The sequence below is a fragment of the Pundamilia nyererei genome, unplaced genomic scaffold, assembly GCF_000239375.1.
Source record: "Pundamilia nyererei isolate P.nyererei 1_Seehausen unplaced genomic scaffold, PunNye1.0 scaffold00204, whole genome shotgun sequence".
Classification (NCBI taxonomy): Eukaryota; Metazoa; Chordata; class Actinopteri; order Cichliformes; family Cichlidae; genus Pundamilia; species Pundamilia nyererei.
This window is the reverse complement of record NW_005187605.1, coordinates 553,304-565,956: the sequence shown is the minus strand read 5'-3', so window position 1 is coordinate 565,956 and position 12,653 is coordinate 553,304. Positions and strand designations below refer to the sequence as shown.

At 42.4% G+C, this 12,653-nt stretch overlaps 2 protein-coding genes across 5 annotated transcripts in view; one reads left to right on the top strand and one right to left on the bottom strand.

Moving 5' to 3' along the window:
• Nucleotides 1–7,801, top strand: part of rmdn3 (regulator of microtubule dynamics 3) — an 8,562-nt gene extending 761 nt beyond the window's left edge. For 2 of the 3 annotated variants that reach the window (XM_005747776.1, XM_005747777.1), the window contains exons 2-12: nucleotides 269–458; nucleotides 1,537–1,674; nucleotides 3,779–4,091; nucleotides 4,756–4,858; nucleotides 5,504–5,564; nucleotides 5,653–5,728; nucleotides 5,811–5,888; nucleotides 5,976–6,074; nucleotides 6,526–6,579; nucleotides 7,014–7,094; nucleotides 7,170–7,801. In XM_005747776.1, the coding sequence (XP_005747833.1) occupies nucleotides 269–458; nucleotides 1,537–1,674; nucleotides 3,779–4,091; nucleotides 4,756–4,858; nucleotides 5,504–5,564; nucleotides 5,653–5,728; nucleotides 5,811–5,888; nucleotides 5,976–6,074; nucleotides 6,526–6,579; nucleotides 7,014–7,094; nucleotides 7,170–7,229 (1,253 nt within the window). In that variant the 3' untranslated portion in view covers nucleotides 7,230–7,801. The remainder of the gene's footprint in view (nucleotides 1–268; nucleotides 459–1,536; nucleotides 1,675–3,778; nucleotides 4,092–4,755; nucleotides 4,859–5,503; nucleotides 5,565–5,652; nucleotides 5,729–5,810; nucleotides 5,889–5,975; nucleotides 6,075–6,525; nucleotides 6,580–7,013; nucleotides 7,095–7,169) is intronic. The other variant, XM_005747778.1, reaches the window with a different exon arrangement.
• Nucleotides 7,763–12,653, bottom strand: part of rad51b (RAD51 paralog B) — a 7,639-nt gene continuing 2,748 nt past the window's right edge. For both annotated transcript variants that reach the window (XM_005747780.1, XM_005747779.1), the window contains exons 4-10: nucleotides 12,079–12,196; nucleotides 11,713–11,804; nucleotides 11,449–11,543; nucleotides 11,179–11,292; nucleotides 9,777–9,906; nucleotides 8,318–8,439; nucleotides 7,763–8,241 (exon numbers count right to left, since the gene is read on the bottom strand). In XM_005747780.1, the coding sequence (XP_005747837.1) occupies nucleotides 8,118–8,241; nucleotides 8,318–8,439; nucleotides 9,777–9,906; nucleotides 11,179–11,292; nucleotides 11,449–11,543; nucleotides 11,713–11,804; nucleotides 12,079–12,196 (795 nt within the window). In that variant the 3' untranslated portion in view covers nucleotides 7,763–8,117. The remainder of the gene's footprint in view (nucleotides 8,242–8,317; nucleotides 8,440–9,776; nucleotides 9,907–11,178; nucleotides 11,293–11,448; nucleotides 11,544–11,712; nucleotides 11,805–12,078; nucleotides 12,197–12,653) is intronic.

Here is a 12,653-nt window from a genome sequence, read left to right as displayed (position 1 = left end):
TATATATATATTATGATCATAGCACGTCTCCTTTTCAGACTGGCATTTTAAAAATAAGATTTACATTATTGTTATAAACTGATTAATAGGTTAGCTGTACCTGTATATTAAGTTGTAATGCCTTTTGTGCTGACTAAAATCTCCCAGTGGAGGTATTCCAGATAGCCCAGGCCACAAGTATCATTGTCACTGCAACCTGGAGGCAGGTTGGAGATATGGGTACAGTACTTATTAAATTGAAACAAGTAACTCCTGTCTCCGTCTTCAGAGATGGAGGCCCAGCAGCAGGCTCTGGCAGCAGTGGAGGCTGTGGTTCAGGGACTTTCCCCAGAGCAGCAACTGGAGCTGAGAAACCAGCTGGACCAAGTGCTAAACTGCGTGGCGTCTCTACGTTCAGAGGTAGCTGAGCTCAGGGGAGGTCTACAGGACATTGCCTGGCAGATCATTCAGGATGTCAAGTGAGTTGAACTATGGTGAGCTACATAGAATCTGTCCTGCAGTACTGTGCAGAGGTCTTGTGTCGCCCCTCAGTTCTTTACTGGGCCATAGTCAGTATTTGGTGTGAGCACCTTTATTCTTCAGCTGAGGCAGCTTTCTGTCATCTCTTTAAGTAGTCTTCAGGAACAGCACTCCTAGCTTCCTGAAGGACAAAGCTCTTCTTTGTGTGGATGATTCCACGTTGCTTCAATAATATTGAGGTAGGGCTCTGGGGAGGCCCATTCATGACTGGTAGTTCTCCACTGCATGTTTTTGTATCCAAGTCTGCTTTTACTGTATTATCAGTGTGTTTCCAAGCAGACACTTTCAGATGACACTGGATCAAGAATCCAAATCCTCCATCTACTAACTGTTTAGTGTCTTTCACGCTGTGTTATCTTTGATATTTTTCATCGATTTGAGTAAAGTAATGGAACAAATAATGTGTTTTTGTTTTTTGCATCAAACTTGGTTCTTTGCTAAGTCATCTGTACATGTGAGACAACACTGGTTCATCCCTCAAGTTAGGTTTCTTTTTATGCTTTAATGATTCATATTTCAGAGTACAGAAGCTTAACAAACAAATAAACAGGATCTGCAAAGCTGGAGAACAAGACTGCTTTAAAAAAGACAAAGTCTGGAAGTCAAATGTATTGAAATGAGGACCCTGGAAATCTTCAGTCTTAGTAAACACTGTTCCAAAGTTTGTGTCTTGATGCATGCACAATCATCCAGGTATGTAAATCCCAAAAGGTGGATTCTGTTCAGCTGTGGGTCACGTTTTCAGTGGGAGAAACGTCTCGTCACTCACTGTTTATAAGGTTGGAAACCTGCACTCAGCTGAGACTGGGAACGCCACGTGCAGGTGAACAGAATCAACCCAAAGTTTGCGTTTTGCTCGTTCCAGTTGGATTTCCCATCTGCACAAATACATATGTGGGTTTCAGTTTCAAAAAAGTAATTTAGGTGCATCACATTGTTAAGTGTGCATATCAGGGGGCTGAGTGCTTATATGAGAACTGTTTGGGCTGTTTGGGTAATGATCCTCCTCCCATTCAGAAAGGGAGTGGAGGACAGCCAGCGTGTACGGCGGCGGCGTCATGCGGTCCACAGAGAGCGTGCCGACTCGTCCAGCTCTACCTACTTCACTGCCAGCCAGGGCATGGCCAGCACCTGTGGAGAGACCAGTGAAGGGGGGTATGTCATTGGCTCAGCACAGTATGCTTTACTCACTTTTGATAAATTCTTACATTATGCGTCAGGTGTTTTGTACACAGACCTTCACTGGGAGCAGCAGGATATTTCCCAGAGGCCTGTGTGAACTTTGATTTTGATCAGCAAGTAGTTTATGGGCATCGGGCATGACTGTTTCAACTACAGACACTGTGTTCTCTTCCTGTCTCTGCACAGCAAAGATCCATAGATATGCTGTCTCTCTGCAAGGCAGGCAGTGTGAACTAGGTAACATAAGTCACATGACAAGAAAACAGAAACCCTTCAGTCTGAAAACACTAAGAAGCTCACTGTGTTTCAGTCCCTGTTTGAAAAGGAAATGATATATGTTCTGCTTGTTTTCACTCTATTTGAACATTATTAAAGTAAAGGGTCATTATTTTTATTTATGTGCGTGTTAATGGATTTTCACCTGGGAGCCATAGCCTGGTTACAGACATGCCTGTAGACATCTGAAGGTGTAAGAAGGATCTTAAATGATGGTTAATGTAGTTAGCAGCTTACCATGAAGACGGCTCTCAGCTTTACACCAGACTCTGTTCAGTGAAAGGACTTGAAAGAGGATAGCTGAATAAGATCTTCTGGACAAACCATGTGATAAAATGTCTCTGAGGGGTACTCTACAAACAAAGGTCAACATAGCCAGGCTTGCTCTGTAAAATATAGCAGGTGTCACAACAGTGGTCATGAGCTGTCTCAGTGAAATTGGGCTTTCTGAGGCTCATGTAACTCTTCTTCCACATTAAATGATCCCTCCGAGTGTCACCTACTCCAATCAGAGATGTTGCCTGGTGATGGTGATGCGATAGTGATGAAAAATCTCGAAAGAAATTAAAATGCGTTGTAAATCAGGCAAGAGATGAATGCTGGAGAAAATCATTAATCTGGTGATTTCTGAGTGGTAAAATAAATATTTTAATTCCAGTTTACAGAAGCCTGATAAAGAAGACATGGAAATCACTGACGTTTGGTGTAGATCACAGTGAAATGAATGAAGATTCATTGAACACGTGTTCTGTGTTGTTGCAGCTGCAGTTCCAGCAGAGTAAAAGAGGCTGATCAGCAGATTAGAATCGTATATCACAACAGGTTATTTAGACAATGCATGAATAAGTAATACAGGAGGAGCTCATGGAGCCACAATTAGCTCCCGGGGCCACGAGGAGTTCCTGGCTCAATGCTGAGCTCCATTCAGTGGTTGTAGTCAGGTACGACTAAAACCTGCATAGATGCAGAGACTCTTTAGTTAAAAGCACTGAAAACATGCTGCAAGCTCAATGAGAATCAGTGAAAACATGGCGCTTCCAGACGACTTTAAATCCACACTCTGAACAGAAACTTGCTCCTCTCCATGTTAGTGTTTAGCCAAAGTTACCATGGTGATTGAACCAGGTAAAACAGCCACTTTCATGGCACAGAAAACTTGACAGAGCTCACTAAGCCAGTAATCTGGCTTTGTAGTACGCTGCTTTAGTCGGGCAAGGATTCAAGTGTGTGGCTTTTTAAATGGGTTTGTTTGCAGGCTTCATAAGCTTATTGCTGTTAATTTGTAAGACAATTAGAGATGCTAACTCTCACTGGAGTCTCCAGCTCGTATCTTAAACAGTGTTGTGTTCTTTTCCAGAATGGGACTAATTTATCAAACTATTATTATTGTTCAGGTTTTTGATGCAGCGTTTGGTACATGCTAACGAGGCAGCATGGTCCCTTTTCTGTGTTTCCCTATGTGAAGACAGGCTCGCACGGTGCTGTTAAGGGGTTCTCGGGGTCTCCTGTCAGCTGGCTGCCATTCATTGACAGCCAGCTGACAATGACAGGAAACAGGAAGGTCGGCAGCATTGACCTTTCAAAATAAAATATAGACTTTCAGTGTTTGGAATAACACATACCTCAACCGGATCACCTCTGATTGGAACAGTAGCAGAAATGTCAGAGACTTATATTTCAGAACGTGCTGTGAAGCAAAAACTATCTACAGAAATAGTGAATACATAAAACCTGGATGAAACCCTTGAGAACATATTTATAGTCACCAAATAAATATGAGGTGGTCTTCGCTGTATCCCAGGTACTCCACGGCCTATGCCGAATCAGACTACACTGATCGTGACACGGACAGAGAGGAGGGTGAGCAGGAGCCTGAGCAAGAGTCTGAGGATGAGGACAGGAGCTGTGCCACAGTCCTTACCCTCCGCCAGGATGTCTCCCAAGAGGAAGAGCTTGAAGAGAGGGGGCTGGAAGATGAGGAGGAGGAGGAGCTAATGAGCGAGGTTCCCAGTGGGGAGCTGGCTCTCCTCCTGGCTCAGAGTGACATCCTCCACACAGGAGATGCCAGTTTAAAAGCAGAAGGCTTTCGACTACTAATGGACAACAGAGCAGAAGTGAGTAACAGGATGCTTGTTGGTGGTCACATGACAAGAAGCTAATGATGCGTGTAATGACCATTAACGCTGATTTGATATGAGTGTTGTTTGTGACAATGGGTCATTGCAAAGAGCAGACGTAGAAGAATAAATATATCAAGTGAACCAATGAAAATTCAAATCAAATAATGGTCTCAAAGGGAAAAGGCACTGCTCATATCTTAAATAAAATTAAAATAAAATATACATGTATGAAAACTATGGAACACTTTGGAATTTTTTAGCAATAAAATGTGTTCCGATCTTCGCCCGAGTCAGAACTACAGACAAACACAGTCTGACTGAGCTCGTACTCAAGTGCTTCACAACAAAAATATCAGAGTATTACAAAAGAAAGAGTTAACTAAATGTATGTCTCAAAGGTGAGTTTTTAGTTATTTCTTAAAAGAGACCAGTCAGTCAACAGATCTCAAGCTCAGAGGGAGAGAGCTTCAGTTTCTGGAACCAGGGTGACAAAAAGCTCTGTCACCATCAGCTTTAATCCTCGTATGATGCACAATGAGTAGGCCCCACATTACATGACCTCAGCGACCTGCTGGAAACGTGTGTCTGTAAAAGTTCACTGATGTAAGCTGGTGCTCGTCTATGAGTAGCTCTTTTTTTCCTCTTTTTGGGTCTGCAGTATGGAGACAGCAGGGAGTTTCTATGGCGACTGGCTCGAGCCTACAGGGATATGTATGACTCCACTGAAGACAAACAGGAGAAGAAGACCTATGCACAGCAGGGTAATGGACAAACACATACTGTTACTGCACCTTACAAAAAGCTTCAAATACTATTAGTGAGGAATCTCTGAAGTTTGGCTCTTTGGGCTAAATTTCCTTATTCTTAGATTCTATCTAAGCCTGAACATGACAGTTGCCACAAAGCATTTGCTGAAATAAAATACTGACAACTGTCACTGGATTATTTAATGGAAACCAGAGGATTATAAGGCGAGTTCTGAAGCCTCTGCGCTGCTGTCCCATTAATCTGTTGTACAGTATTACAGAGCCTCTCATAACGATATCATAACATCGTTTCCACCAAGTACCATTTGAATGTTGCAGCAAAAATTGACTCAGTTCCCTGTTCTTAGCTGACAGGAGAGGGGTCTGGTAAGGTCTTCTGCTGCCCTAACCTGTCTGGTTCAAGGTTCCACATGTTGTGTGTTCAGAGATGTCTGGGTGTAGAAAACCTTTATATTAGTGTTTAAGTAATATACTAACCGTCCGGTGGACTGGGTGAATCATTGCTAGGAGTTTACATGTGCTCCTTCAAACTGATGGAAACCATGCTGCCGTATCAGAGCACAACAACTACTCTTCCTGACATGCTTTCTTTGATTTTTCATAGACAGGCTGTTGTTAACCTGTGAGCTCATGTTGCAGGTCGAGATGAGGCAGAGCTGGCCCTGAAGAAGAATGGCCTGAATGCAGAGTGTCACAAATGGTAAATCCCTGTGAACACAGAGCTTCTAGCGAGCACTGGGTTTGAGCTCCCATCAGAGAGCATTTGCTTTTTCTGTTTGTGGCTCCAGGTTTGCCATGCTGGCTGGACTGACCTCACAGCATGAGAGCATGCATAGCAAGCTGAAGAGTAGCTGCATATTGAAGGTAAGAAAGGCAGACCTGCTGCACGGCAGCAGTGTAGGCGTAGAGCAGCTGGACTTATTGTGATCATTATTCCCCCGTCTAGGAGCATCTGGATCGAGCACTGGCTCTCAGAGATGATGACCCCATGTGTTTCTACCTGCTTGGCAGATGGTGTTATCAGGTGACTCTGAAGTTATTGCACGCACCTGCTACCATCCTGATGTCAGAGATTTCTGCGCGCTTCAGTGCTTTGTCTGTGTGTCTGTAGGTAGCCACTCTGGACTGGTTGGAAAAGAAGGCAGCTGTTGCCCACTACCAGAGCACCCCCACCTCCACCCTGCATGATGCCCTTGAGAGCTTCCTCAAGGTATGAATTTTCTGACTTTTGAGTTCAAATCGGTGGTAGACTGGTGACCCAAAATACATTCTCCTCGTGGCTTATGGCAATTATGTGCAGTATATGCTGTATCTAATAAGGACACACTGGCAGTGTGAAGGAGTAGGATGGAGGAGGGATCAGCGTAACAGACTGGGCGTGTCTCAGAAATCAGTTGAATCTCATAGGCTTATAGAAGGAGCTATATTCAAAGGATGCACAGGTGCAGTACCACTGAGGGAGGATGACTGAACAACTCGTCTTTATTATGCACTTGCTGCAGTTCTTTAAGATGAATGTGCGGCCTGGGAAATAAGAAAAGTAGATGTTGTATGTCTCAAATCTTAGTTAGCCTCGTTTTGTGTCCATTTCTGAGCAGATGTGTGACTGCACACACACACACGATGTTTGATGGATGAATTGCTTTTGTGTTAACTTGCAGGCAGAGGAGCTCAGTCCAGGTATCTCCAAGACTGTGAGACTTTACATCGCCAAGGTAATATCAGATCAGCTGATCTCACACTGTACAGTTATGATTTATGGTTCACACACATTAAAGTGCTAAAGTCCAAACTCACACCCTACAGCAGACTCTTGTGATCATCTGTCAGTGACTTTTACATGTTTGCATTCATGTGAGTTAACATGATGTCCTCATTATTTTGTGAAAAATGGAAGTTCACTTTGAATCTTTAAAGTTAGTGAAGCTGGGACCGGAAGAGACTGAAATGTTTGTAATGCCTAAAAGACGATGATGCGAGTTAATAGGTCCCATATCTACTGACACGTCTGTTCATTTACATCCAAAAACACTGAACTGAAAATGACAAAAGGCAGGTAATAATCACGGCACAGTTGTTGCCGTCAGGTCTTTTTCTTTGATGGTCATATCAGGAACTGAAACTCACTGTGGCTGGGTCTGGTTTACAGTGTCACAAAGAGCTGGGGAACATCTCCGAAGCCACAAACTGGGCTGAGCTGGCGCTGAAGATGCCTAGAAATACTGAGAATGTAAGAGCACACATCCTGTCCACATTTGAATTCATAGCTGCAGCATTTTCACCACAATGCCTTTTCTATTCAAAGGATCAAGAAACATGTGAACTGGAGGCAGAGCTTCAGGACTTAACGGCCAGAAACAGCTGAGCTGCAGAAAGACTTTCCTTCATTGATGGATGAGTGTGATTTTTGTTTTCTGTCAACTTCTTTGCATCAACATGTATTCAATCTGCTATATTTAACGTTCTTCAGCACCTCCCATCTGAATTCAACGGGCATGCTGTGTTTGGTTTGAAAAACGACTGACTCAAGCTTGATGACTGAAACTACTAATCCCGGGACACGTGCAGAGCTTTAAGGGAAGGAGGAAGCTCTGGAATAAGACCATTTCACTCGGTTCTGTACTATAATGCTTGTTGTGTAAAGATTGGGCCTTCAGGTGTGATCAGGTGAAGCACACTGGCTTCTTTCAAACCTTATGGACTCCCTGGTGTAACATGTAGTTTAAAATGGACCACTTGTTTGAAGTCTTTGTTGTAAGTGCATGGAGCCCTGTGTGCTCATCAGTATGAAGTTGAATATTTTTGAACTGTTTATGTTATCACATGTCCATTTTGCAGTGTCTGCTGTTGGAGTGAGACAAAAAGACTCAGTACTCAGAGACGTTATTATGCACTGTGTGAAATGCAGATACTGTTTAATAAAGTTCTTTTTCCATTTATGGCAACACATTAGCTAAATCTGAAATGAAGAAAGAAAATCTACTTGAAATACTTTACATGGAATGACTGCTGACCTCTCCTGCATCCAACTCTTTATTCATGACTTCTCTTTAGTCAGCTTCATGTTGGTGCAGTTATAGAATAAAAATGTCCCATCAGATCAGGAGCAGCCTGCGTTTTATAGATATATACAGTTATGCGTCTGTCGCCACAGACTGTCTAGATCGTCTTTATCAAACAATTAAATAAAACGTGACAGTGTGACGAGACAAACACACGCAGATCCAGCAGGTGCGTCTCACATCCTGCTGCTTCAGTCCTTGGCATCGCCCACTCCGTCAGCGTTGATGGCAAACATGGCTTCAGCCTCAGGCAAGCAGGGCGAGTCATAGATTTTACAGATCCTTGTTTCTCCTCTGCCCTTCCTCAGGTACAGGCTGTGAAGAAGAGAGCACTGTTAGAGTGTCATCTTCCTGTGGTGACATCATACTTCCATCGTGAATAAAAACACACCGTGTGGTGGAGGCGTGGGCCAGAATGTTGCCGCCGATTGGTTTCTTAGGATCTGCAGAAAACATGGCTGCTCCATCCACTTGTGCTACCACTTGGTTGGTTATCACCACAGCAACGCCAAACTGTTGACAGGTCGGGCAAAAGTTATGTCTTAGATACATACATGAGTGAGGCAGCTTCAGCTCATCCATTGTAGATTTACACACCTGTCAACAGTCACACTTTATAAACTTTGTGTACACACACACACACACACACACACTTTCTTCACTGACTTTATAATTCTTTTGACAAAAACTAGAAATAGTCAAATAGATTGATAACAGATCCTCACAGGACGGCTGCTGCAAACGTAATTTATAGAGTGATTCTGTATATTTAGCAGAATATAAATTATTTAAAATGAGCTCAACCATTTACATACATTTAACACTAATCTGAACATTTTTACTTCTAAATATTTTTTTACATTTATTTTCATTGATGTATATTTTCCAGTTACATCAATTTATTTTACTGAGGCGTTTTCTTGCTTTTCTTCCTAAAGAGTGATTTATGTCTGTGCCCACTAAAAGTAATCATTTTTGGTAATGCAGCATATATTTAACTATAGAAGCAATGTTTTAAAATTTGTCAGCCATTCACAAGCGCAGAATGGTGAAAAGCTCCATGCAGAGTATAGACAGTATGTTTTTATCTGATCCAACTAAGTTCACTCAGAGATCATGCTGATTAGATTTACTCACTGAATTCCACCTTTATAACTCAGGGAATGTCTGCTTGCATCATCTTAAATTCAGCTGATTAAATCCTAAACACTAAATCTACTCACAGTAGAAATTATTCCAAGTGATTTAATTCCCCACACTGCACCACTAAAACTGATCTTATGATTAAGAAAAATTAAGCTAATTTGTGTTTGGTCTTTCTTTGTAACAATTCTTCTTGATGACAAATCGTATACCATTAGAAAGCTTATTAGTTTCCTTTAAAGGGTGCCACATTAGTAAGGAAAATGCATTTGTGGGTTGAGCAGCAGAGTTTAGCATATTGGATGCGCCCATGATAGCCCAGGTGCTGACAGTCAGGTGCCTGATAAGCAGCATGTGTGAACAGAGACCCTGCTACAGCGGATTTGGGATCCATAATATTAGCTCTGAATAGGATTTTATTATATATTGGGGGTGGCTGTAGCTCAGCTGGTAGAGCAGGTCACCTACTAATTGAAAGGTTGGTAGTTCGATACTCGTCTGCTCCAGTCTGCATGCCAAATATTCTTGGGCAAGATGTGCCCCAAATACCTACTTTCTACTTTTATTATATCAGTTCAATTAGTACTTTAACTTTAACCACAGTATAGTTAACACAAGTATCTGTACACTACTGGCACCTGAGGCGATCACTGATTCGTGGAGTGTACAATTCAAACTAAAGAATCTGTCAGGGTGTGAGAGCTGACCTCGTCCGCCAGCCTGAGCAGCATACGCAGGAAACGGCCCAGGTGTCCCTGCCTGGCTGACAGCTCTCCTCTGCCCGAGTAGTCGGTTCTGTACAGAGCTGTGGCACTGTCTACTATCAGCAGAGCATACCTGACAAACACAGGGACAAATAGTGTTAGTCTGCACGTTCCCACTCAGATCTTACAGTTTATCGTATGTGTGACATGCCAATGTCAGACCCTAGTCGGGCTTAAAAACCTTTATGATACATAAATGATGAAACGACTCAAACAAGATCATGCTTTTCGCAGACTACATGAAAAACAAAACAAAAAAACCCCTCTTTAGTCAGTTTCCTTGATTAAAAAGACAAACCAGCTAAGATGGGCTGTATGATGATACCCTATTAAAACATCTATCATTTATTTTGTGGGGTTGCAAAACACAGCGTTTACTGCAAGATGACAGTTTGCAATAGTCACCACCAGCGAAAACAAATGGGGACTGTTCCTAAATGGGGTTGTACCTGTGGCGCACCATAGAATAAAGACTCATGGAGAAAATGGCAGCCATTACAATTTTATACATTGGTCGAAACACTCGACAAGTCGGGTTCCCACATTTATATCACAAGTGTCTGTCCAACACTCACTGCGACAACAGATATCTAGACAAGCTGAACGGTGCACTTCATCAGAGACTGCACACTCTGACGTTTGCACACAGGCTGGTTTTCTGACGACCGTACAGGAGCAGTGATGATAGGAGAGGCAGCCAGTGTGTATCACTAAGGCCAATATTCATTTCATTTTTGATTATTTCAATTAAATGTAAAAAAGAAAACAGTATTATTGTTTATTAGTATAAAGTATGAGCTGAATTTACAAAGAAAGGCACTATATTATGATACAGATCGTTATTATCGGGATAAGAAATTACTTCGTTACTTCTACAATCATTGGAAAATATTAAATCTGTCTGTGTGATTTTGTGATTCAAGACATTTTATAATCTGATTAAAATCAAACGTGAACTTTCTCAGCATTTTTCTCGTTTTTTAATCTGACTAATGTTTAAGAAATGACTGAGAAGCAATTTCATTTCTCGAGTCAGTCCAAACTCACCGTCACAGCTAGGGTTAACTAAAACTCAAAATTGAATTCAGAAATTCACTCGAGCTGATGGACAAACATGAAGACATTCCACGTTGAAACCATTATACAATATAGGCTCTGTGCATCTTACATAAATCATGACATTTACATCCAGTTTTCAGTCCTACCGTGGAGCCAAGTTTCCACATGTCCTCTCACTGCACTTCCTAGTTTTTGGTTAAGTGAAATTAGGCAAAAAAAATAAAAATAACTATCCTTCAATGATTCACCTGAACACTTCTACACAGTCTGTAAGTTTGTGACTAACCTGGACTCCGCCATCATTGCAGAAGCTTGATAGAGCAGCTGAGTCTGGTGGTCTGTGTTGAAGGCTCGGGCATAGGCCACGTTATCCAAAACGTCACTGCCTACCAGCCCATACCTGACAGCACAGACAGATAACACATACAGCTCCAATAAGAGTAATAAAATCAACAACGTGGAAATAAATGACGGGTTTATAGATTTTTATTCTGCGTCAGTTACTTCTTCTTTGACCTCTGAATTGAATGCTGAAAACAAAGGAGCACCATCTCACCTCTCGGCAACAGCGAGCAGTCTCTCTGGTCTGAAGGTTCCTTCTGTGTCGATGTACATGGCTTTGCCTTCTCCGCCTCCCTGATCGATGGGTAGCTGTGGACGGTCACCATGGTTACATCTCTCTAGATCAACAACTTATTTGTAAAGCAATCCTAAAAGTTTCTGAGCGAGCTGCTTGTGATCCTCCATAACACACGCTGATGATAGAAACTGGCTTTCTAACTTCTTCTGGCACCACTTAGGTTTGTTGAACACACTGTACCTGGCAGGTGACGGCGAGTGTGTGGCACAGCTGGGTTTTCCCCGTCCGAAACTCTCCAAACATCTCTGTGATGGAACCCGTCTCAATCCCACCTGTAGGAGAGCAAAAAGGTTTAAATTTGATGTGCGAGGCTGGGCCTCCCTGCTGCTGCCCGAGTTCTGATAAGTAAACAAAAAATGGCTGCATGATTTATTGTTTTGTTTTGCAACTTTTATTTAAATGGTGGTCACGAGGAACATCCCTAGTTTAAATCTAATAAAACCAGCTTAGGGCACATAACCATCACTGGCATTGTGTTTGCTGCATAACTATGAACTGCTAATCAGGGAGATCTCCTCAATGAAGCATGAGCTACATTAGACTAACCCTGTAGGAGTTTGTCCAGCTCCTTGGAGCCTGTAGAGATCTGGATAATCTCAGCTCTCCTCTGATGGAACTCAGTAGCTGTGGTGAAGCCCATTGGCACCAGTTTGGCAGCTTCAGTCTGAGGGAAAAGGTAAATGAAAGCAATTCAGTTTTGTTTATACAGGGCCTAATCAAAACAACAGTGGCCTTGAGACACTTTATCTTGGAGAGCAAAGACCCCACAACGTTCAGATGACCCCCTATGAGCAAGCACTTTGTGACAGGGGAAGGCAAAACTCCCTTTTGACAGGAAAAGACTTCCAGCAGAAACACTCTCGGTGATGGGTGGCCATCTGCCGCGACCGGTTGGGGTTGAAGGGAGGAAGACGGGACAAAGAGACGTTGTGGAAGAGATCTAGAGATGAATAATAACTCGTATCCAAATACAGAGAGGTGTGTATAAATATTTATTAACTCTTTTTCTTTGATTAACAGTACTGAAAGTAGCTGTACATAATGTTACCTTTGTCAGATGGTTATGACCATTTTTGAAGTTATTACTAGTTGACCTTAAAGGAATGCTTGGCTCAATGCTA